The 24,218-nt window shown below is 47.7% G+C and overlaps 3 protein-coding genes across 11 annotated transcripts in view; 2 read left to right on the forward strand and 1 right to left on the reverse strand.

Annotated features, from left to right (window-relative positions):
- The window catches only part of HDAC7 (histone deacetylase 7), a 181,337-nt gene extending 169,294 nt beyond the window's left edge, over positions 1 to 12,043 (forward strand). For all 8 annotated transcript variants that reach the window (XR_014521736.1, XM_083486438.1, XM_083486440.1 and 5 more), the window contains 6 exons: positions 132 to 229; positions 5,549 to 5,667; positions 6,443 to 6,576; positions 9,411 to 9,495; positions 9,971 to 10,103; positions 11,030 to 12,043. Coding sequence is in view for 7 of the 8 variants with exons in the window: in XM_083486438.1 (XP_083342564.1) it covers positions 132 to 229; positions 5,549 to 5,667; positions 6,443 to 6,576; positions 9,411 to 9,495; positions 9,971 to 10,103; positions 11,030 to 11,072 (612 nt within the window). In the remaining variant the exon portion in view is untranslated. The remainder of the gene's footprint in view (positions 1 to 131; positions 230 to 5,548; positions 5,668 to 6,442; positions 6,577 to 9,410; positions 9,496 to 9,970; positions 10,104 to 11,029) is intronic.
- LOC310699149 (histone H2B 5-like) overlaps positions 1 to 24,218 on the forward strand; it is a 960,349-nt gene that overhangs the window by 208,264 nt on the left and 727,867 nt on the right. The window lies entirely within an intron of this gene.
- The window catches only part of LOC310699144 (twist-related protein 2-like), an 82,914-nt gene that overhangs the window by 40,518 nt on the left and 18,178 nt on the right, over positions 1 to 24,218 (reverse strand). The window contains exon 2 of one of the 2 annotated variants that reach the window (XR_014521938.1): positions 19,553 to 19,802. The gene's annotated coding sequence lies outside the window, so the exon portion shown is untranslated. Of the gene's footprint in view, positions 1 to 17,560; positions 19,803 to 24,218 lie in introns of those variants that run through there. The other variant, XM_083486794.1, reaches the window with a different exon arrangement.

Here is a 24,218-nt window from a genome sequence, read left to right on the forward strand (position 1 = left end):
GGATGGGGGGGGGCAAAGCTGAAGTCTGACTCCTCCCTGATTCTTTTTTTAATAAAAGCTCCCTTTGTGTGGCTGAGACGGGCCAGAAGAACACACTGCATAAGGAGCCTCTGTGTTGTTTTCTCTTTTAGGTGGGCTCTGGTGCTGGAGAGGGCTTCACCGTCAACGTTGCTTGGACAGGGGGCCTTGACCCACCCATGGGGGACCCCGAGTACTTAGCTGCTTTCCGGTAGGCCTCCCCTTCATGCCACACTTCCTGTGGCCCCAACAGCTTTAATGCCAGTAGAGTCTTCTTGTATTAACCTTCCAGTTCCATTTGGAACAAGTGGAGGATTCAGGGTCCCTCCAGACATCCTTTTAATTGTGCATATATGATGATTTGTGATCTTGATATTATCAGGGTGGTTATATGTGATGACACTTCAATAACGCTTGTGCCTACAAAAGCTCTGGGGTGGACATACTGTTTCATTTCCAATCTGTGCATGCCCTCTAGCTTCCTGCTGAAATCCTGTGACTTTTTATACCATTTACGTTTGAGTTTATTTGTTTGTTTTCTCCCACGTCCATTGAACCATAGTGCAGTAATGCCCCTCCAGGCAGCAATGATGTTGTAACTTTGGGGAAGAATCACAGAACATTAAAGAAAGCAGGCTGATGTGTGGACTGTCCAGTGTAAATCCACTACTAATTCATTATCATTGTGTCAATGATGTGTTACAAAATACACACATGCACACCACCAGTCTGGAGTTCTCCAGTCTCACAGTTCTGTTTCTTTTTGAGAAGCATTCTCTTCTTATTCACTACTGGTGTCTTGATGAAACATTGTTCTTCATTTATTTAAAATATTTGTTCTGCACCCTTCATCGCAAAGCAATCTAGACAGAGAGGTATTAACTAATACACACACACAAGTGTTGCACCACAACCAGGATACAAAAGCATAATGACAACAGATTAAGGCCACTTCTAGCTTGTCACTATTTTGCAAGTGGGATCCAGTTCCATACTGGCAAATTCAGGCTGCACATTTAAAGTGGATTTGGCAATCTAATCCACTCCCAACCCCTGAAATCAGGGGTCCCCGAACTAAGGCCCGCAGGCTGGATAAGGCCCGAGGGACTCATTTACCCAGCCCGCGGCGACCACCACCGCCACCCGCTCTTACCGGCGCTGTGCTGCACAGCTGCACACTTCTGGGTCAGAGGAGCACCGTAAATTGCTTGTGCGCAAGCGCACGCATTATTTCTGGGGCACATCCAGGTTGGAGGACGCCCGTGCACATGCACACAAGCTATTTCCAGTGCTCCTCCAAACCGGAAGTGTGCAGGAAATAGCGTGTGTGCATGCGTATGGGCACGCGCTCTCTGACCCGCCGCGCAATCAGCGCTGGAGACACTGGCCCAAGGCGCAGTAAGTTTGCTGACCCCGGCCCAAAATGGACCTTTTTTGGTAAGGAATGTGATTGTGGGGAAAGCACTGGAAAGTGCAGGATAACTATTGTTCGACAAAGCACAATATACCTCCCTGCAAACAAATCAGGATGAATGCTCTACAGACAGGTTGTCCAGAAGTGACCTCAGGCATTAGTACCCATTAAGCACCTGGTCGGAAGCATGTGTCTTTACCTGGCATCTAAAACTGATCAGGGTTGCCAGAAGCCCTATTTCAGAAGGGGGCGGGAATTCCACATTTGAGGTGCCACTGCCAAGAAGACCCACCCTTGGATTGCCACATGGTGAGACTCCAAAGGTCGACTTCTGTTCTGAGTTTACAATTTAAGTCAGGAGGGAGAAACAGAAGAACGAGGAAACAGGCACAAGAGAGTAACACATTCTAAATTAAATGTGCTCTGCAGAACCTGAGCTGATCCTTGCAAAATCTCAGCTCCTATATTTGTTCTAAAGCTGTGCTGTTAGAAATTTTCAGTTTAAGATTCTGCACACAATCTCAGCTTCTTCACTACCTAGCTAAGTAGGAGATACCTCAATCTGATCTGAGAAACTTATCTGAACGAAAGCTTCAGTCTGCCCTTTTGACTTTACAACATGGCAATATGAACTGTTTGAATATGGTTACTGGTTTTATATTATCTGAAGGAATGCAAAGTTGCCTGGTTTTCTTTTTATTTTCATCACGAGGGTTGGGAGTGGGGGCTGGTGGGCGGGGAGAACTTCAGAGTCAGGAAAGGAAGCCTTACGGCTGCAATATTGAGTGTACATACTTGGAAGCGACTCTCATGGAATCCAGTGGGACTTACTTCCAAGCAAACATGATTAAACCTAGGACCAGGCTGTAAATTTCTCTTTCCTGCATTGTCAAAAGTTGCACGCACACCTCTGCTGACAGCTCCAGCACTTCCCCCAACACACACTCCTCAGGCCCTGGCCCCCATCCCTGGCTGCCCCCTAGCAAGCCATCTGGAATCCTTAAGCCAAGACCCAAAGTTCTGTTTGGCCCCTTCTCACATTTGCTTTGCTGCAGCCTGGCTTCTCCTGCTAGCCTCTCCTGTGGCTCTCTGGCTATTGCTGGACCACAACTCCCATCATCCCATACCATTGACTATGCTAGCTGGCAACATCCAGCAACATCTAGAGAGTCCCACATGGACTAGCCCTGCTGTGGAGGCAATGTCAAAAACATGGTCCCAGTTTCTGAGAGATTTTGGACTTCCCATGTAATAACTGCAACAATTCTATTTTTTTGCACTTTTGGAATATTCAAAGCACTTTGCAGACATTGTCTTGTTATAGTTATTACAATAGCTCTGTAAGATAGACGCGTACACTTATCCCTGTATTTTCAAAGGAATAGGGTCTGGGGCTCCAAGAGTGTGGCTACCCAGTGACTTAATAGGAAAGGCAAAAGTGAGACCTTCCTGATTCATAACTCAGCCTCTTGTGGCCAAGCAAGACCTGATGCCTATCACACAATTAGCACCTGTGTTAATTATGTGAGAAAAGTATATAACAGGCACACAGCACATACAGGGTAAGGAAACTTTTAATTCTTCCCACTCCCACAATGGTCCCAATCCAGATTACTCACACTCACCATACCTGCTCTTTGCACTGTGTTTGACCTGGATGGAAGCTCTCCTTACAGTGCAAATAAGCTAGCAAACATAGGCAGGCTGATCAGGGTCTGGAGCATAGAGGGGAACAAGGGATTAAAGTCCCCAATGCCACCTTTGTGATGCAGTCTGGATCAGGGTCTCCATAGGTGCTATTTCAAAAAACACTCACCCAGTTGTGTGACTAATGTCACGTGTGGTTTGGCCTTTAGCTGCTACTCTCCACCAGCTGTCAGTTACCTTCTCAGTGTGAGAAGGAGTTGCTCCCCAGTGGGGAGAGGGACAAGGGGTCCTCAGGCCTCTTCTTAGCCACGTGGCCAGAACCTGCACTTCCAGGACTCCATCCCCATGAATGAGGCTGAAATTGCTTGGCACAACCCCAGTTTGGAATCACAAACCCAATACGTGCCAAGCTTGGGCTTTGGAAAAAGGCCGCCCTCCCACAGCTGCCCAGCATATGTGCTTTGATTGCACTTAAAAGGGCTCTATAAATAGTTCCCCCCCCCCCTCACTGTACACAGAAATGCAGCTCCCAGGCCCTATGGATATCGTGCCTCTTTTGAGTTGCTTGGCAAGCATGACCCAGCTGATGGATGGGCCTTTGGAGTAGGCTGGGATTTCATCCCAGCGGGCAAGATTGCAGGCCTGCTGAACTTTCTGTATGAGAGCTGGGAAAAGCTTGCGCCACGGAGCATCTAAAAAGGAACTCAATCCTGAGCCAACTGAGCCTTGGCGTTGCTGGGAACGGGTCCAAGCCCGTGAGCTCTCGTCATTTCACAGGCAGTGCTACAGAACAGCCTCCTGATGCAAACAAGGGCTCTGGGTTGCTTTCATCCCAGGGCGACTGGCAAGGGTTTAGAAGTGGTCCCAGAAAGCAAGTCTGGCAACACAGGGCTGAGAAACAGCTCGCCTCTGGCAGAGTGTCAAGGGGAAGGGGGGGAGGCTGAGCTCAAAACATCTGAGAAACACTGAAAGAGAAGAGGAGCAGGGAGAGAGAAGCCATAGGCCACCGGGTCCATGTCATACCACAGAAACTCAGGAAAGAAAGATAGCAAAAAGTAGAAGATTGAACTGGGCGCAGCTGGAGAAAGAGAAGTTCTAGCCCTTAAGTTGCAAAAGTGAGCTTTGGAAAATGCACAAACAATGGCTGCCAATGTCTCTGATGCAAGAGAGGGTGCTGAACATTGGCCAAGCTATCCATGTTGCTGAACCACATTCAGAAAATAAAAATCCTCAGAGTCCTGTTCATTTATTCATGTTTGGTGGGTGTTCTGGTTTGGGGGGAGTGTTTTGGACTGCTTGTTTGTTTAGGAGATGCAGCTACAGTCTCCTTCGAAAGACCTATGCTAGGTTGGAGAGTGCACCTCAACTCTCTCCCCTCCAGACATTTCCCTGCCTAAACTTTCCTGCCCTCTCCTGCTTTATGGAAAGAAAGAAAACATTGGTTCATTAGCCATGGAAAAAAAGCTTCAGGAAACGTTTTAGGACAGAAATGCACACTTACTTGTGTCAGATTTTCAAGGGCCTTCCTGGAGGTGCTCTGTCAACATTTGGTCAGCTTTTTCTTGTCCATCATAGTCAGCGGTGCAGTATACTGTGTTACATTTAATGGTTATATGGTGAGAACACCTCAATACAGGTCCCCTTTTCCTATTTCAACTTTCCCTTTTATTTTTTGTTTGTCTGGTACTTCAACTGCATTGCTCAAAATCTGTAATAAAAACCTCCTGTTTCATTTTGTCTAAAAAGAAGCAGGCATTTTGTTACTGAGCTATGACCCTTCCATAATTACTTTATAAAGCAGCACCTTGGGGTAAAAATTCTATATGGCCCATTGTCTTCTGTTGATTGGTCTTAATATTTCATAGAAGGTTGTGTGTCTGTGCCTTGTGTTCTATGGTTTGCTTTATTTATAGTCCACTTTCCGTCCATAATAGGATTGAGGATTGAATTCATGGGGTTCCCAGGTGATCCCCCACTTAGTCAGGGACCAGACCCCGACCCTCTTAACTTCAGCAAGGTGGCTGAATGACCAGGTGCCTTCAGGCCATGCCATGTGTAGGTTCTTATTCTTCCACGTGACTTGCAAAAATCAGAATGAATTATTGCAGAGAGGAAGGAAGGAAGGAAGGAAGGAAGGAAGGAAGGAAGGAAGGAAAAGAAAGAAAGAAAGAAAGAAAGAAAGAAAGAAAGAAAGAAAGAAAGAAAGAAAGAAAGAAATATGGATAGTCTCGAGCAGAAGTATAATGCATCGTAAAAGCACACACAGTTCTGTGCCTTACACACTGAAGGCAGGTCATGAATTTCCATTGCAGAATTTTTGGTAGGTGTTTGATGCAGAATTCTGCACCATCCTTACAGCTAGAGTGTGTTCTGCTTTACTCTGGCAGCAGAAGCCCAGGAGCATTGAGTGTGCTAGCCCAGTGCCAGTGATGCTAGCCACCCTAGACTGTTGTTTTCCCTCCTCTGCAGGACTGTTGTGATGCCGATAGCCCATGAGTTCTCTCCGGATGTGGTACTGGTGTCCGCAGGCTTTGATGCAGCTGACGGCCATCCGCCGCCACTGGGAGGCTACAAGGTCTCAGCCAAATGTAAGGCATGCTGACAGACTGAAAAACTCATCCTTCTTTCCAGATAATTAGAAATCTGCCTCCATCACCTAAGACTGATTGGGGGTCCAGGTTTGGTCACAAATGATGGCATCCTCACCTACTCCATGATAATGATGTCACAATCAAACACCAGGGCCTCAAAGCCCACTGTGGCCTTCACACCATGAACAGGGTGTCCTCCTCACCAGCCCTTGGTTACACAGTGGCGTATCTGAAGAAACAGGACCCACAGGGTGGCTAAGCAGGAAAAGCACTCTTTACAGTATCAGGACTTCAGAGTCTGTAATGGAATCTGGGTTCCCAACCAGTTTGTCCTAAAGAAGACCAGAAAAGGAATCCATCAATTCAGTTATATCCAGAAAATGTTTAAAGGTGGGGGCATCGATGTCTGCTTAGCACTCCACTCAAAAACTTCAGTAAGATTACTTGCTGGCGGGGTGCCAAATACGGATTTAGTGCACATAGGTGACCCATTGATCATTATGCCCACATCAGCCTGCTCTGACTACAGATGTCACTCCTTCTTGGGGAAGGAGGCATTGCAGTGCTTGCCTTATGAATCAGCCACATCCACTTTATAACTGGGAAGGAGGTTCAGAGAAAGTGGGGTGCCGGGGGGGGCAGAAAGGGGGATAGAGAAGTGTGGAATGTCTGGGTGTGTTCAAGAGGACAGCGTGGGACATCTTCGGCGCAGAGGGAGGGTGCTCTGTCTGTGAGGGCCATAATTCTCCCATTTCCTTTGGCTTCCCTCAAGGTTTTGGCTACATGACCAGGCAGCTGATGAGTGTGGCTGGAGGTGCTCTTGTCCTTGCCCTGGAAGGGGGCCATGATCTGACTGCCATCTGCGATGCCTCAGAGGCCTGTGTCTCTGTCCTGCTGGGCAATGAGGTGAGTGGAGCCCATCCTTAGCAGAATCAAGAACAGCCTCCAGGGACTAGAATGATATATTTAGGTAACTGCCAGTGCTTTTTACTGGGGATACCCAAGGGTATGCAAGACCAGCACCATCCCCCCACCCCAATGCTAAAAGTGTGGCACTTAATATAACAACTTCATGGTGAGTACCAGCACCTCCACACACACACACACACACACACACACACACACACACACAAGCACTGGTAACTGCCATCCATGTACAGGCTACAACTGATTATTGCCATCGTGTGTGTACACAGCACCAAACCCAGACTGACCCAAAATGTCACTCAACACGTCATGAAATGGGTGGTGCAGGGGTGAAGCAGGACATTCACAGGGGCCAGGAACGAAACCCCCATGCGAAATTGCCCTCAACTGTGTATAGCACTTTACAAAAAAACCCAGGTGTAATAGGACCCAATCTCACAAGGCTCACAATCTAAAATAGAAACAGAAAAACTGGCAGTGCAGGGATCAAATCTGAGACCTTCTGTAAGCCAAACAGGTGATATCACCACTCAGATGTGGCCACTCCACAAATTTATTTCTTCCAGCTAGGTCCAGCCCAAGACATTTTGGCACCTGAGGCAAACCACAGAATGTTGCAGGACCAATGGTCAAGGATGATAGGAGTTGTAGTCCAGCAACAGCTGGGGACTCAAGTCTGGGAAACACTGCCTTATCAGGGATGGGAAACCACAGGCTCTTGCCCTTGGTACTTCCCCCAGCCCTCACAGGAGCTGATCTGTACTTGCTTGGGTGGTTTTGTCCAACTGGATGGGTCCATGCACCAAGACAGCCCTGAGGAACTCTGTTGCCCGATTGGCCTTGTCTTTACTGCAGCCTGCCCTGCCCTGGAGTCTTACTCTGACTTTGCTACCAGGCACCAGAGGGCAGCATTTCAAACTTCCTCCTGCTCTCCCTCGGTGCTGCAGACAGGTCCTCCCCTTGTCTCTTCAGCCTGAGACAAGTGATCTGGTCACCCAAGAAAGTCTTTTGCCACCAAGCCACTCAGTCTTCCTCTCAAGTCTAGCACAGACCAACATGGACCCAGCCTCCAACCCACAGGAATAGATTGGCCCCAACTCAATAGCACCTGGCCATTTATACCCTTCTTGTGGTCCCTCTAACCCAGCACCAGCCAATCACACAGTCCAAATGAAAATTCTTGGCCTGTAGCCACCAACCAGAACATCCCTCTTTTGCTCCTGAGATACGCGTCTCCAACCCTTCCGACTTTCACCTGACCAGACACAACCATAGAATTGTAGAGTGGGAAGGGTCATCTAGTCCAACCCTCTGCAATGCAGGAATCTCAGCTCAAGCATCCATGACAGGTGGCCATCCAACCTCTGCTTAGAAACCTCCAAGGAAGGAGAGCCAACCACCTCCCATAGGAGTCAGTTCCACTGTCAAACAGCTTTTACCATCACAAAGTTCTTCCTGAGTTTAGTCAGAATCTCCTCTCTTGTAAGTTGAATCCATTGGTTCGGGTGCTGCCCTCTGGAACAGCAGAAAACAAGTTTACTCCCTCTTCCATGGGACAGCCCTTGAGTTATTAGAAGAGGGCTATCATACCACCTCTCAGTCTCTTCTTTTCCAGGCTAAACATACACAGCTCCTTCAACCATTCCTCATAAGGCTTGGTTTCCAGACCCTTGATCATCTTGGCCCTCCTCTGAGCACGTTCCAACTTCCCCCATCAAACACTTTACAATACAAATGGCAGACCACCTTGCACCATACTCATTAAAACACACTTTAAACAAGCAGGATTATTTTCTACACCTTCTACAAGGGAATGTTGCCTTCAGGCTGAAAACCCCTTGCTCTGTATGGAAAAACAGTTTTGGTAAAACAGTTGCCTGCAAGCATTCTTTTTTCTTCTCTGAGGGTTCCTCCACACTTCCTCCACATTTCTGAGCACAATTCAAAGTGTTGGTGCTGACCTTTAAAGCCCTAAACGGCCTCGGTCCAGTATACCTGAAGGAGCGTCTCCACTCCCATCGTTCTGCCCAGACACTGAGGTCCAGCACCGAGGGCCTTCTGCTGGTCCCCTCCTTGTGAGAAGCCAGGTTACAGGGAACCAGACAGAGGGCCTTCTTGGTAGTGGCACCCACCCTGTGGAACGCCCTCCCACCAGATGTCAAAGAGAAAAACAACTACCAGACATTTAGAAGACATCTGAAGGCAGCCCTGTTTAGGGAAGCTTTTACTGTTTAATAGACTATTGCAGTGTTTCCCAACCTTGGGCCTCCAGCTGTTTTTGAACTACAATTCCCATCATCCCTGACCACTGGTCTTGCTAGCTAGGGATGATGGGAGTTGTAGTCCAAAAACAGCTGGAGGCCCAAGGTTGGGAAACACTGGACTATTGTATTTTAATATTCTGTTGGAAGCCGCCCAGAATGGCTGGGGAAGCCCAGCCAGACGGGCGGGATATAAATAATATTTTATTATTATTATTATTATTATTTCAATTGTCCCATGTTTTCTAGGCACGGGTCCAAGTGATTTTGCCTTGGACCCTCTGCTTTCCCTCAGAAAACCCCTCTTTAGTGCTAAATTGGAACAATCAGCACTCCACAGAAAACCCAACTATCATTTCTGATTCATCACTAGAATGTGAGTTTTCCCAGGGGAAAATGGTGGGGCAAACAGGGGTGTGGATAAGCCCCGAGTCCATCTCCATGCAGTTGGACATGTGGATAAAGCTCACTGTGAGGACCTGCTTATGTGCAAACCATTCATAGCACAGTCTGAGAATGAGAGTCACATCCCAGCCCGTTTTGTTCCCACAGCTGGAGCCTCTCCCCGAGGAAACCCTGCAGCAGAAGCCTAGTGCCAACGCGGTGCGCTCCCTGGAGGCAGTGATCCGGGTACAAAGTAAGTATGGTGAAGGCCCTTCCTCCCTGCACAGCAGGCTGGCAGGCGTGCGGGAAGGGTGGACTAACAGGCAGCAGCTAGTTCTGTCATTTGCCTTTTCCTTGGTATCTCAGAGTTCAAAAGGAAAGGCTTTGCTTCCCTTTTCCTCAAGACCACAGCAGGAGAGAGAAAAGGTTAAATTCCCTTTCCACGCCTGTTCTGGTGCCATTGCAACACACCAACAGCTGCAGCTTGTTGTTTAAAAACCTGCACATGAAACGCAAAGGTGTATTTACCATCCAGTCTCGCTTTGCCCTGAGTTACCATAGGCTGCCATCCCAACTCAGCTGGGAGCAGCATCCTGAGGTTGTGGAGTTGGGTCAACAGGTTCTGGCCCTCAAAGAGGCTCCTGTGCCCTGTGCACCATTTTAGGTGCCTGACGGAGTACTGGCCAGTGGGAACAAGCCAGGCACTGATCCTGCCTCTTCTGTTTCAGGCCAGTACTGGAGCTCTGTGCGGCGCTTTGCCCCCACCGTGGCCTATTCGTTCCTGGAAGCGCAACATCATGACACAGAAGAGGTGGAGACGGTGACAGCACTGGCCTCACTTTCGGTAATGGCAGAGAAAAGGTGAGTTATGCCTCCTTGGACTATGAAAGCGGTTTCATGGGTGAAAGTCGGTTTTGCAGGCAAACTGTGCATGCATGCACACACACAGCTATAAATATGGCTGCTATGACATTTAATTCAAAAGATAACCACTTGAAAGAAGGGAAGAAGCAAAATTGCCCAAATGCAAATCCTACTGGAGCTCATGTACCCTTCTGGGGCACGCTGGGAATTCCATCAGACTTTTTTTTTTAGGAATGGCTGAAATGCATCCGCTTGCAGGAGGAAACATTTCAAAACGGCCATCCAATGAGGATTGCAGCATCTGTTTCAGTGGAGGCTCACACTTTGAAGTGACAGCCACCACTTTTAGAAAGAGCCAGGGTGGTATATTAGATGAGAACATTTGATTTAAATCCGGGAAACTTGGGTTCATGTGCGCACTTCTCTATGAACCCACTGGGTGGCCTCACATCCAGTCTGTCTCTCGGGGTTGTTGTGAGGACAGAATGCAAATATGGTCAATAAATAGATTGGTGGCCCAAGTTCAGGATAACTTTATTCCACACCTCCAACAAGAAACAGTCAAGGATATGCTTATCTTTTGACACTCCATATTTGGGGCTGGAAGTGAATTTACTCCTAGTTCAGGTTGTGTGTTGATCCTCAGCTGTTCACAAATTACCGGTATGCAGCACAGACGATATATGCTCTCCCACCCCAACCAGGAGGTCTGTTTTTGCTGCATTCTGCACCTTCTGAACAGTCTTCAAGAACTGTCCCACAAAGTGTGTGTTGTGGCAGTCAATCCTTGAGGTTACAAATGCGCATATGATGGTTGCCAGGTGACCTGCACCATCTCAGCATTCTCCAATAGAGAACCCTGGCTCTTTAGCCACCTGTGATTTTACAAAGGTATTATCCTAACTGATTTCCTTTGCTTTTAGGCGGCAGGATGAGCCAATGGAAGAAGAGCCCATGAACCCGTGAAGGCTTGCTTCATCCTCCTACAGGAACACAGCTTCCTTTGAGGCTTCTTACTCATATCACAGCCCAGGCTCCTGCCGGCCATGCAGCCCACGTTCCCCTGGAAAACAGACTAAAGGTTCAGGCAGAGACTCTGTAGAAAGGGCCTGTGGCAGGTCGCCAGGATTAATTGGTGACTCTGGGAGCTGCCTCATGTGGAACTCCACAGGGCAAGCAGCGGTCCTCTCTGGAATCGTCTTGGGTTGAAAATCTGACATCACAAAGTGGGACACAGGGGGCTAGATGCAGAACTTGAGAGTTTGCTCTGACGTTGGGGTGGTGCCTTTTCCCCTCCAGAACCAAAGACTCCCCCCCCCCCCGCCCACCACCATTTGGAAAGAGCCTGCGGAGGAGGAGCCAAGATGCTATTTCCCTTCCTTTTTCTAAGCAAGACATCGTTACCTTATCCCAGGATGCCCCATCATCACAGGAGCTGGGTTTTGCAAGGGGAGAATTTTCAGAAGAAGACATTTGGACGTCAAACAGCTCCTGCTAACCACTGTCCCAAACCTACCCTTTTTGTCTAGGACCTTCCTAAGTTGCACTATATACAGATCATACAGACACACACTTTGTCTACCTTCCATAGAACTTTGTGGGGAGCAATTGCACCTCCTTGTGGACTCAAAGCCCTTGGTCCACTGTTTCACCATCATCAAGGCGCTATGTAAATACACAACCCTATGGTGCTTGCAGCTGGTTTGTTTTTCCTTGATTCGTGAAAACAAGCAGCCTTATTTCAAAAAGCAAACTTGGGGTGGGGGTAGAATGGAAAAGATGAGTGAGGAATTTGTCCTCTGTTATCCCAACCAATATGCAGACTTTGGGTTCTTGTAAATCTAATTTGTTTGGGGTTTTTTTCCATGTTCCTTTTGTTTGTTTGAAAGACACAGGCTTCTAGTCCTTATGTTTTAAAATGTGCAGATGCTCCATTATTCAGATGAGCAGTGTTTCTGTTCCACATAGCTGCTTTATGGTTTTATGGGATGGTAGATAGTTCTCACCTATAAAGGGCTGCTACTGACACAGCAATCTTTCTATGAAAACAAAAAACAAAAGCACTTGTATGTAGAGAAAAGGCATGTCATCTTCATGCAGATTGACATGTGACTATTCTGCACACTTCTGTTTTGCTGTGTGTGCAAGCAGTCTACGTATATTGGAAGCTGCAGTCAGTTGGTTTTGGGCACCCATGGAAATGATCCCAATGCCATTTTTTCCTACGCTGAGGAATTTCCCTGTCCTGGAAAATTGCCCTGTTCAATGGGGCCGCAACCCATTGTCAGTGGCCAGATTTGAGAGGTGGGTGGTTGCAACACTGCAGGGTGGTCTGGCTAAGGAATGGGGGTGGGGGGAGGATGCAGTGTACAGACTGTATAGAAACCATTGGATCTCAACCAACCAGTAAATTGAGCCTTTGCTGCAGCCCATGCATGTTGCTTCTTGTAGCCCAAAGCTGGACCATTCTTCCATGTGTTTGAGCTCTGCTTCCATTTCTCAAACAACGGCACAACTAGAACTAGCCCTACCAGAAAGAAGAGCAAAGCAACCTGCTTTAGGCAGCACCATGCGAGGTAGATCCTGGGTGGGTGAAGGCAGGAATTGGTGTCCAGACCTCCTACTAAATCAGACCCTCGGTTCATCCAGCTCAGTGGTGTCTAGCATTTCAGGCAGGGTTCTCTCCCAGCCCCACTTGGAGATGTTGAGGATGGAGCTTAATGCCTTGGGCCTGCAGACCAGATGCTCTACCACTGCTGAGCTACGTATGGCCCTTCCACTGGCACGGAGAGGGGAGATATTATTGAGATGCTATTGAGCTCTGTTTCAGGCAGCACTGAACACAATGCACTAGCCTTATCCAAGGTTGGTACTGGCACAGAGTCACTTCCTTCAGGACTTGCTGCAGTCATGCTGTAATGACAACCTGCTGGTCTGAACAAGTTTTCTCTACCTCCTTTCTCCACACTGAACTGAGACACCCTGCATTGTTCAGAAACACAGGACGCTACAAAAACCGCAGTCTTGTGCCACCTTAAAGCAGGGTCGGGGAGCATATTTCAGTCTGAGGACTGCATTTGCTCATAGGAAATCTGCCAGGGAGGCAAAAGCAGGCCAAGCAAGTGGATATGATTCTTTCCTTGGTATGGTAGTCTACATTCCAACAAAAGTCAGAGGTTTCTCCATTCACACACAGTCAGGCAAATGAGACATTACCATAGTTTATAGATGCATCCCAACCAGAGGAAAAGCACTTGAGGCAGGGCATGGAGCAATCTGGAGAGGGGGGTGGTCTGAGGAGGAGGCATGGCCTGTGGATCTGCATTTGGTCCCCAAACTGGAGGATCCACACAGCTGCAAATGAAGTTTGTTGCGCTTTGGACTTCTTTGACTTCAGCTTCCTCCATCAAATGCATGAATGGTAATTCTCAGGTGGCAAGTGTGTATCTAGATACACGTGTGAAGCAGGGGGGGTGAACCCCTTTTTGGACAGAGGGCTGCCCTCAACCTTTGCCGACCCTCCAAGGGCAGCATACCAGCAGTGGGTGTGGGTAAATGTCCTTGACTGATCCAATGTGTTTTGGAGCTCTGGAAAATCAAGGATCCGAAACATGCAAAGCCTCCCTGAGTACAGAAGGCTTCCCTGCTGCACACAGTTCAGGGGAAGATGCAGAGGGCGATGGAGACAAGGATGGGGAGGGAAGCTAGCACACTTGCGCATGCTCCCCCATCCCCACACATTGACAAGTCCTCCTCAAAATGCATGAACAGGGCTGGTAGCTCCTCCACAACCTGCAGTAGGGTGACTAGGTAAAAAAGACCCAGGGCTCCTGCATCTTTAACAGAGGTGTAGAAAAGGGGATTTTGGCAGGAATATCCTTGCACAGCATTTTTATTTAATTTTAAAGTATTTATAGCTGCCCTAACCAGCCCCAACAGCCATCAGGCAGCTTGCTGATAAACGGCTGTTTGTTGAAGCAGATCTGCAGAGCTGAAAGTATGAGAAATGGGCTGAGTGCTCCGTCCCAGGTGTGGTGGTGACAGTAGCAGTGCTGGTGCTGATGCTGAGGTGGTGGCTTCTGGAGCTCTGCCCAAAAAGTGGGTAGATTTTCTTACTGAGGCTCTGGAACGCTGCTCTGTTCCAGCAGCAGGTACAGTGGTGCCTCGCAAGATGAAAATAATCCGTTCCGCGAGTCTCTTCGTCTAGCGGTTTTTTCGTCTTGTGAAGCAACCCTATTAGCGGCTTAGCGGATTAGCGCTATTAGCAGTTTAGCGGCTATTAAAGGCTTAGCGGCTTAGTGGCTAAAAGGCTATTAGCGGCTTAGCGGCTTAGAAAAAAGGGAGCGAAAAAAATCGCAAGACTCACAAGACGTTTTCGCTTGCGAAGCAGGCCCATAGGGAAATTCGTCTTGCGAAGCGCATCGAAAAACGGAAAACCCTTTCATCTAGCGGGTTTTTCGCTTTGCGAGGCATTCGTCTTGCGGGGCACCACTGTATTGATCAGTGGTGCCTATGGGAGTCAGCACACATCTTGCTAAAAAGGAAGGGTGCTGGGCACGGGCGTAACCAGGATTTATGTTGGGGAGCAAGTTTTGGGGGTGGGGCAGAACCAAGTTACCTGCAATGCAGTTGGTTAGTTAAGTAATTTTTATTTATTTACTTGATTTAGAGGGGCAGCTCTCTCTCACACACACACAAACCCTCCTGGCAATGCTCAAGGTGCTGAGTCCTCCATTGTGAAGTCGTCTTGTGCTGATCTACCTCACCTCCACTCATAGCAGGGGCCACCACAAAGAAAGTCTTGTTGCACTGCCTAGTTTCATGGCACAATGAGATGGTTTCTTCCTTCCAGGGACTGAACTTGCCTGATTGAAGCAAGACTGGGAAAGTGAGCTTCCTGGCTAGTGGAATTGGCAAGGGTGATTGGGTCTCCTGGGACTTTCTAGGGCCAGAAAGAGCATGCATGTGCAAATGTGCTAAACCGTTGACTCACTGATTACCAGTCTGGAATCAGACTCTCTAAGCAGGGAGAGGTCACAAGGTTTAGGTGTGTGTTTTGTTTGGGGTGGGTTGAGGTATGCCAGACCCTATTAAGGAGTCCTGCTGCTGGCTAAGTGGGAAAAGGAGAGGCTGCTTCAGCCTTTGGAGGAAGGGACGAGAGAGCTGCAACAGGAAGTCAGATGACAAGAGTGCGGAGACATTTAATTACTTCCAGACGTGGCGGTGATGTTGTTACGCATATTAGGATGCAGGACTGAGTCACACTCGCAGGGGTATCGGGATCGTTAGGGTGCTGGCTGCAACATGAGCCAGAAAGCCAGAATGTTAAGCACTAAAATTCCCCGATTACTAAGAAAGTCTGAGAAATGGAGCATTTTTGACACCCAGAGGTCAAACTCTCTACATCATCATAGAAGGCGCTCCAACACAAAGCCGCTTGCAGGAGGAAATGCTGGCTTATGGGAGTTCCAGGGCCCCTTTCACACACTTCACGTTCCTGCCAGCCTTGGAAAGTGGTTTTTTTTTCTTCTTCTCATTGCAGCATTATGAGATACCAGGGTGCTGGGAAGTGTAGCTTTGTGAGAGGCAAGCTATGGTCCCCATGGTTCTTTGGGGAAGTCAAATGGACAAATAACCTCCATAGTTTATTCATGGTCTAGTAATCCCACCCATTTCTCCATAACCACAATTGCTCAGCCTAGAAGTTTTTGCCAGCCATTTTAGTAGGCATCCTTTAACTGGAGATTCTGGGCATTTAACCTGTGACCTTATTTGTGCCAAGCATATGCTCGGTGACTCTTGAATGATGGCTTCTCCCAGCTGCGGGGTGTATGTTTGTTATACTTTTAGGGGAACAGAGAGGTGGTTCCATGTCATCAGGGGTTCTCCATTTGTGGAGGGGACTTCCCCAGGGAGGTTTCTTTATAACTCTTCCCAGTTAGCATCTTCTCTGGGGAGAAAGATAAATGTCAGCTAGGGTTGCCACCTTTGTATCTCAGATCTGAACTGTATGATAAGAAGACATTCTATAGGTGCAGTATGACAAGGTTGGACCTCAATTTTCAAGCTACCTGCTCTCAGTCATGCCCAATGAATGCGGCTACGCTCAGCCTCCTTCCCTCAACTCCTGTCTTTCCTGCCAGGCTTCACAACATCCCTTCTTTCCAGATACCACCCCATTCTGTTGATAAAAATCACCCCCGACAACGGGCTGTTTAGTTTTCCAGGAAACTTTCCAGGAAACTTTTCCAGGAAACTTCCTAGGGGAAAACAATATCACATGGATTTCTGCTTATGCAGCTATTGACATCCTACAGCTTGTGTGTGCTGCTGCATGTGGGCAGCAGGGGCTGCTCTGAGTCCAGCAGCACCTGGGGGCTGTTCCACATACCTAAATCTGCCCCCCTCCCAGATGCTTAGCATCACCTGTGCCTGCTTTTTTGCTGCAAGAGGCCTACACAGCAGCCCTTCTGGGAACTGATCGCATGTTACCATTCATTCTTTCCTTTTCACATATACCACCCTCTCTCCCCAACCCCAACCCCAACTCTCTCTAGGTACATTTGTGCAAGCCCTGATCTCAGGCCACAAGCCCATTTTTCCATCTCAGAAGGTAGCCTTGCAGCAAGATGTAGCTACAGCCCACTTAGTGGTGGATGGGGCTCAAAAATTAAGTGAGATGTGTTTGATTGGTGCAATCTACTCTGAGGTCACAATGGCCTCAATCCATGAAGTGAACTGCGGGGAAGGATGCTGTGCTCTTGCCTAGGCTTAGTGGAGGAGATGGGAAGAGACAGTAGGAAGCAAGCTTCTCTTAAGAGCTCTTCTAGGGAAACAGACTTGGGGAAATGGAGGCAGCAAGTCCCTCAGTTTTGCAGCATTCTGCTGAATGATGAAAAGCTGCTCAAGGAAGGTGAGTGTGAAGACTGACTTTTGTGGAATATTGGGGCTGTGTTTTAGATTCTGAAAGATGTGTGAATCGGGTTGCTCATATACAATACAATAATATACAAAACAATACATTAATGTTTGTATTGTGTACAGTGGGGAAGAGGTGATGCCAGGCTAGGTTCACATCTACACTGCACATCTAAAGCCTGGAACTGTATAGCTAGTAAAATTTGTGACCAAAGGGTTGCCAGCCTTATTATTGGCAGTTCCTGTACCTTAAGTAGCAACTCATCATGCAGATATTTAGCACTTTGTTTTCACAGCAGGAACAGCTCTCCTTGCTTTCCCTCTAAGTTCCAGGCTCCTGCTGAACTTTTTAAAGTGTTTGCTTAACTTCAGCAGTTAAAGGCAGATGAGCAGGAGCAGTTCAGAAAGCAGAAAGCCTTGTTGGTAAGGCTTTCTAAAAATCATTCTTACTACAAAATCACATGTTATATTGGGTGGAGGATGTTGGCTTGTTTTTGAATCCTGGAAAATATATTAGTCTTATCTGCAAACAAGGGCACCACCATAGCTCTTACTGTGTTTTGAAGTGCTTGAGATTTAGCAAGATCCAAAAGCCCTGAATTGGGGGGGGGGGGTTAAACAATTGCAAAACAACTTTTTTAAAAAAGTCTCCCTCTGTTTCTCCATATGTATGTTTATACATCTATAGCATTATCAGAGCAGAATAATTACAAAGTACTTCCTGCCATTTGCAAAGGGATTCATGCCCTTTGAATGTCTTTCTAGGGACCCATATAACCATACATATCAATAGTCATTTGTCTTGTAGAATCAGGGAACTGTTCAAAGGTACAGGTGCTTTGTGTTCTTTAAAACAGGAGGCTAGAGTTGCCAGCTGTTTTAACACCCTCTTCAGCTGTGCCTGTATAGCAGTTGCATTTGCAGGCATGAGCCAGCAATGTTCCAGCTGGCAATGAAAAGCTTCCCATTCTGGTTTTTGCAGATAATCAAGCTACTTCTAAAGGCAAGAGCAGGTGACCCCCTTCCCTCCTCCTCCTATCTGGGAATGGGAACTGTCTGCCTGCTTCCCACACCTCTCTAAATCAGGAGTGGAGAACCTTTGGCCCTTCAGAGGCTGCTGAACTACAACTCCCACCAGCTCCAGTAAGCATGGTCAGTAGCCAGGGCTGTTCCCCACACCTGCTCTCTATGGTATATGTTCCAGTGGTCACCTCTGGCCTCATCCCTTTTGCAAGCCCCCAGTTTATGTACCATAATTTAGTAGGTAGCTTACAAGCAAGGGCTCGGCAGTTATTCTGCCCCCTGCGAAGCAATTCAAAGCACGTGTCAGTTACATTTAGTGAGGAAGTGTCATTTTCCAGCCTTAAGGCACCCAACAAGGGGAATGATGGGATATTAGCACAGTCGCCAAGTAACCCTGGAGAATGTAGAAAGCTGCCTTGGACCAGTCAGGCCATTTTCCAAGGACTATCAACTCTGCAGGATCTTGGTGGAGAGGGGTTTCTTCTGCCACCATCAGTTTCTTGATCCTTCTACCTGGAGATGCCAGAGACTGCGTCTGCGACCAGAGCCCGCCCAAGATGTTTTGCCCAGAGGCCACTGTAGATGCAACATGGGGAGGACTGTCAAGGAGGCAGCAGATTTGGCCTTGAAAGAGTGTGCCACATCTGTCGCTGTCACATGGCAGCCGGATGTCTGGGACATTGTTTGCAAAGTATCATCATCATCATCATCATCAGGACTTCTATACCTCCCTTCATCATAAGATCTCAGCGCAGTTCACATCATGTTCTCCACCACTGAGTTGCAGTCTCTCAATGAAGGCCTTGCATCCTTTGCAATCCACTATGTTCAGAAAAAAATGAGTACCAGTATGTCTGAAGTATAAATTTGGGTTTGTTTTATAGGCTACTTTAAGATTAATAGCTCACCCAGTCCCACAGTTCCTGGGAATTGTGGTTAGGTGCGGGTTCTCCGAATTCTCACAGAACTACGTTCTATGAGTCCCTCAGTTCCCAGGATTCCCTGGGGAGAAGGAATGACCACTGCACCACTTACTGAGCCTGTGCTGCTGATAGATACACACCCACCCCAGAAGCATTTGGTTTCTCTCATTTCCCACCACCATATGGTGACCATTTAGCAGCGGTGAGTAGCTGTGTTAGCCAATAGCAAGGTGTGCATATCCCAGTGAGACTTGGGCCAGAATGGGCCATTGTGGGATCACTAGAAGGGGCAAGCTGACCTCAATGGAGGAAGCTGGGTCTCACCAGGCCAGGCCAGGACCTGCTTTTTAGTCCTTGTTGAAGGAGGGTGACAGGAGATCACCTCAAGAGGATCTAAGACATTCCTGTTGTTTTGGGTCCTAGTGGATAGCTGGAGGGGAGCGGGTGGAAAGAACCTCCCAGGAAGCAGAAAGCTATTAAAATAAAACAATTATTCTTAAAACCTGCAAATTCAAAAATAAATTAGCTCTTCGAAAGAGTTCTAGATATACATTTTGAGATCAGCTTGTTACAAGCAAAAGCAGTCACTGCCTCGCTTATGTCTGCAGTTCTTCCCAGAGTAATGGTGGAAAGTTTGGATTCTCCATCCTAGATCTCAGCTGGGCTCTCTTCTCCCCAAGAAGATGGTGATCACGTTTGGTCTCGTTTTTGAGCTGGCGATGGAGAATCATACAGAGTATATGCCCTGAGTTTCTCTGGAGAAGAGTTCCTCTGTTGCTGCTCTTGGGTGAGGCAGAAGCGTGTTACCTGCTGGCCACCTTCCTAAATGGACCTGCAGAAACAAAACCCACAAAAAGAAATCAGTGGCAAACTCAAACTGACAACTTACAGGGGGTATTTGTATGGGAGAGGAACAAACAGCCTGGCCTACAGAAGGTCTGTATTTATACTGGATGCAACAAGTACTATCACCATGGCTCCCCCCTGCTAAGCAGAACGGATGAGGCCATCTGGGTGCCTGGGCGTTCATCTCTCAGCAAGTAGCTCATGGCATGGTAAACAAGTTTCTAGCCTCTACCACAATGGGAGATGGCAGGATTGAATTCACTCAACCTGGCACATAAAAAACCAGGATGTCAAGAAGGGTAAGCTAGAATTCTTACCACAATGTGCTAGATTTCTCTGTGCACAGAGGCATTAAAAAATTCATTTGTGCCCTGGTTCATTTTTTTCAATGCCATTATTGTTGGCTGGTATGCTATATATTGCTTTGAAAGTCTTTTGGGCAGAGCTGTATTAAGAAATGCAATGTATAATAATAAAATTCCCTGTCTCCAGTCTGAAGTGATAACAATCAGCTGAATAGGTTAAACTATCAGTTTGTTCAGGGCAGTCTCAGGAGGTTAGGCCCAAACCTTCAAGGATGTTGACATATGGAAGACACTGGCCTGGCCTGAAGGTCTTCCTCCCTTTTGCTTCTGTTGGAAACCCTTCATGTCTAAAAGTTGCACCTTCTGATTGGCTGGGCTGGCTCATATTTAGTGCCTCTCTTTTCCCCAGTCCTCTCCGGGGCCTGTTCTCCAAAGGAAATTAAATGCATAAAACCCCTTTGAGATGAGAGAGCTGATCCTTTTGAACTGCATTTCCTTATTATTTAAATGAAAGCAGCTGAAAACCATCATCCTTCCAGGGATCACAAACCAGATGAGGATTATATATATATATATTGATCAGCAAGTCTTTGTAACTCTATCTTGCTTTAAAGATTTATCTGCTCCTAACTAGTGCTAAGTACCTACAGCCCAGCTCTTTATGTTACAGGAATACTCCACTCTCCAAGTTACATATAGCACTAATGTATTGTGTAAAGCTATCATCAAAGGTCCCTACACACCACCACACTCCCACACCGGGTCTGGGGTGTCAGGGCTGCCACTTATGTTAAGTGAAAGAGGCAAAGCTCAGAAGTCGTCCTTGCTTGCCTCCTCTTGAGCTCCTCTTAGGAACCACCACCCTCATGGCCAGACCTATACCATTAGGCAAAGTGAGGGGGCAGGTGGGGAGCAGGGACACAGTGGGGAGAAGCGTGTTTCTCAAAATTGGGTCCCTGGCTATTGCTCGACTACAACTCCCATCAGCCCTGACCACTGGTCCTGCTAGCTAAGGGTGCTGAGGGTTGGAGTCCAGCAACAGCCGGGGACTCAAGTTTGAGAAACACAGGGATAGAGCACCCAATTTCTATGCAGAATGTCCCCAGGTCAATCCCTGGCATCTCCAGAGAGGGCTGGGGAAAGACAGACTGTCTGAAATGCTGCCCGTCAGTGCAGATAATACAGATGGACCAATGGTCTGAGGGATAGCTCAGTTGGTAAAGCATGAGGCTCTGAATCCCAGGGTTGTGTGTTCAAGCCCCACACTGGGCAATGATTCCTGCATTGCAGGGGGTTGGACTAGATGACCCTTGGGTCCCTTCCAACTCTACAATTCAATGATTCTAAGGCAGCCTCCCTGTGTTCCTAAGGTGCTTGAGGATAGAACTCTGTGTGCCCAGCAGTGACCTGCCCTTTCTTTGCCCTCTATGCTGGTCTGCTGCCCTTGGCGGTGATGGAGGATGCTGTCCCTCATCAGCTTTGAAGTAAGAGTCAACCTTTAGTTGACCTATAGCTAGACTATAGTTGGAGCAGGAAACACTAGCTTGTCCTTTACCTCACAAAATCTTGCTTGATCAATAGAACAGGGTTCACTCTTGAGCAGATGTGGGGAATTGACCCCCTACGATCAGGGGAGTTGGAGTCCAGCAACATCTGGAGGGCCCACGGTTCCCTGCACCTGCTCTCGTCACACATAGCCAGGCCAAGGGGTGGGGCGGTGGGTGGGGTTTTTTGCTGCCCTATCTAATGTAAAAATGCTGTGCACACATAGACCTCTTTGCCTGTGGTTCTTTTTGGCCAGTGGTGCCCAAAGTGGCTAATACTACAGACACAATGGAATACAACAAAGTGTGTTGAAAACAGCCATAAGAGACAGGTAAAACATCAGAGTAAAAGCATCCTGTTGCAATGTTTGTTTGTTTGCGTATTGCATGCTGGCTAATGGGCCAAAAGTAGAGGAAAGAGAGGATCAGACATTCTGAACCTTTTGGGAGTTGCATGGAGAAAGGATTTCAGCAGCTGTGCCTGCCAGGCCTGCCGGAGGGTCCTTCCACAGGGCACTTCTTGCTGGCTGAAGGTAACTAACTAGAAGTGGGGCTAGCCAGATCTCTCTTGGCCCAGACTTGTGGAGCCTGGGATTGTAGCCACAGAGAAGGCCCCTGGCACCATAAATCATCAGCACCTTAAATTACTTGGACTAAATCATCAGCATAGCCACATCACATTAAATTACTTGGATTTTCTTTTCACACTTTCAATGCCTGCTCCTCCCCATTTCCCCCTCTTGTGTCCCTCCTGGAATGCAAGGAAGGAGGAGAAATGGACCAGCTGATGAGCTGCTAAGGCGGCCAACTTTCAAGCATGCCAGTTGGGGCTGAACTACACATGACAGCCTTGGCTGGGTCTGCAATCTGTAACTGACGCCCTAAAAGTACAGTTGAGTGTTTCTCCTGCCATTGGTGTGAAAGGCAACAATACATTTTTAAATGTTCTTATACTGCCATTGTGCATCTTGTGAGTAGAAGTAACTGAAGCACAATACCCCTTCCCGCCATTTTTGCAGGGGTGCATGCATTTGGGAATGAGAACAGCTTCCTGCTCCCTTTCTCTTTCATTTATCGCCATGCGTATAGAACACCTCCAGAGGAACTGTTTGTGGAGCATTCATCCTGATTTGTTTGCAGGGATGTTGGACAAGGGAAGTTATTTCATGAACATTCATTCTGGTTTACTTGTTTGGGAAGGTTGGATGAAGTTGCGTCAAAGCAGCGTTGCCTCACACTTGCCAGTGCATTTCCGTCCATCCATTTCCTTACCACAAAACTCCCATTTTAGTGGAAGTGGGTTTGCTGATCAAGACCTCCCAATAAACTATAATTGTGCAGCCTGAATTCGCTGGTATGTGATTGGATCCCATCTGAAAAGAGTGGCAGTGCCCCCCACCCGAATCTTTCTCTCTTTTTCGTCTTTTCCTCCCCCAACAAACTAACGTAGTAAAACCTTGTCAGTTTTCACCAGTGTCTCCACCTACACCTTTTCTGCTTTCTACTGAAACTGGCAAGTTTAGGGGAAACAATATGGATTTCCCTGATGCCAGTTTCCCTCGAAGTCTTCCTCTCTGCTTTCTTATGAAATTGATCAGGCTTTCCTCAGTCTTGTCAGTTTCACTGCAGAGCTCTATGTGTGTGAATGAAAGTGTTGGAGCAGGCAAGAAGGATACCTTTTGGGGTTGTTTCCAAGCTTAGATGCAGACATAGGAGCCAGCTCTAGGGGCTGTGGGGCTTTGGCCCTCACAATGAAATATTTGAGGGGGCTGGGCCCCCACAAAGTTTATGGGCATTCCCATTGAAATCATGTGTGTGCACTGCATCATGTGATTGATTATGCAGGGCGGGGCTTACCTGGGCCCCCACAATATTTTATTTAAGTTGGCACCCCTGGATGCAGGACAGTGTGAGCCAAGTTCCTACCCAGGGAAAGGGAATGTGATGACACCTGAAGGCGGGAACAGCATAACTCCTGGAAGGGGCCATGCACATTATCTGATGGGGGGGTGGTATTCCAAAGCGCTTTTAAATGCACTTGTGGCTTTTGGCTGAAGCTGCCTCTGTGGGCTTTTCCAAAACTACAAAGCAGTGGCTTTTTTCTCCCTGACAGCTGAATTCAGGCACACTTAAAAGTGTTCCTCTTTTTCTTCCTAGCATCTGGTTCCTGTGATGTACCAGAAACTACTTTTGAAATTCCCCATTCAAACCCAGCTTTGGGCATCAGAGCTGCTGATGGCGTTTATGTTTAAAATCCATGTTGTGTATGCAGAGTACCCTGCTCCCCCCTCTGGATCACAACTCAAGTCACATGGCCTAGCCAGCATGGGCAATGGTCAGGGATGATGGGACTTGTGGTCCAGCAAAATCTGGAGGGCCACAAGCTCCCCACCCCTGACCCAAGTCTTGCTGGCTAATATCTTCCCTTGCAGATATTTATTTGCCAAATTCATGCTCGCCTCCTTTGAAAGATGTGTGCATGCACACAACACACAGGCTTTGTGGATTGCCTGGAGCGCCTATTCGCTTCTGGACACAATTTTTCACACAAAG

This window comes from Podarcis liolepis (genome assembly GCF_965112155.1).
Source record: "Podarcis liolepis genome assembly, chromosome: 2".
NCBI classification, from domain to species: domain Eukaryota; kingdom Metazoa; phylum Chordata; class Lepidosauria; order Squamata; family Lacertidae; genus Podarcis; species Podarcis liolepis.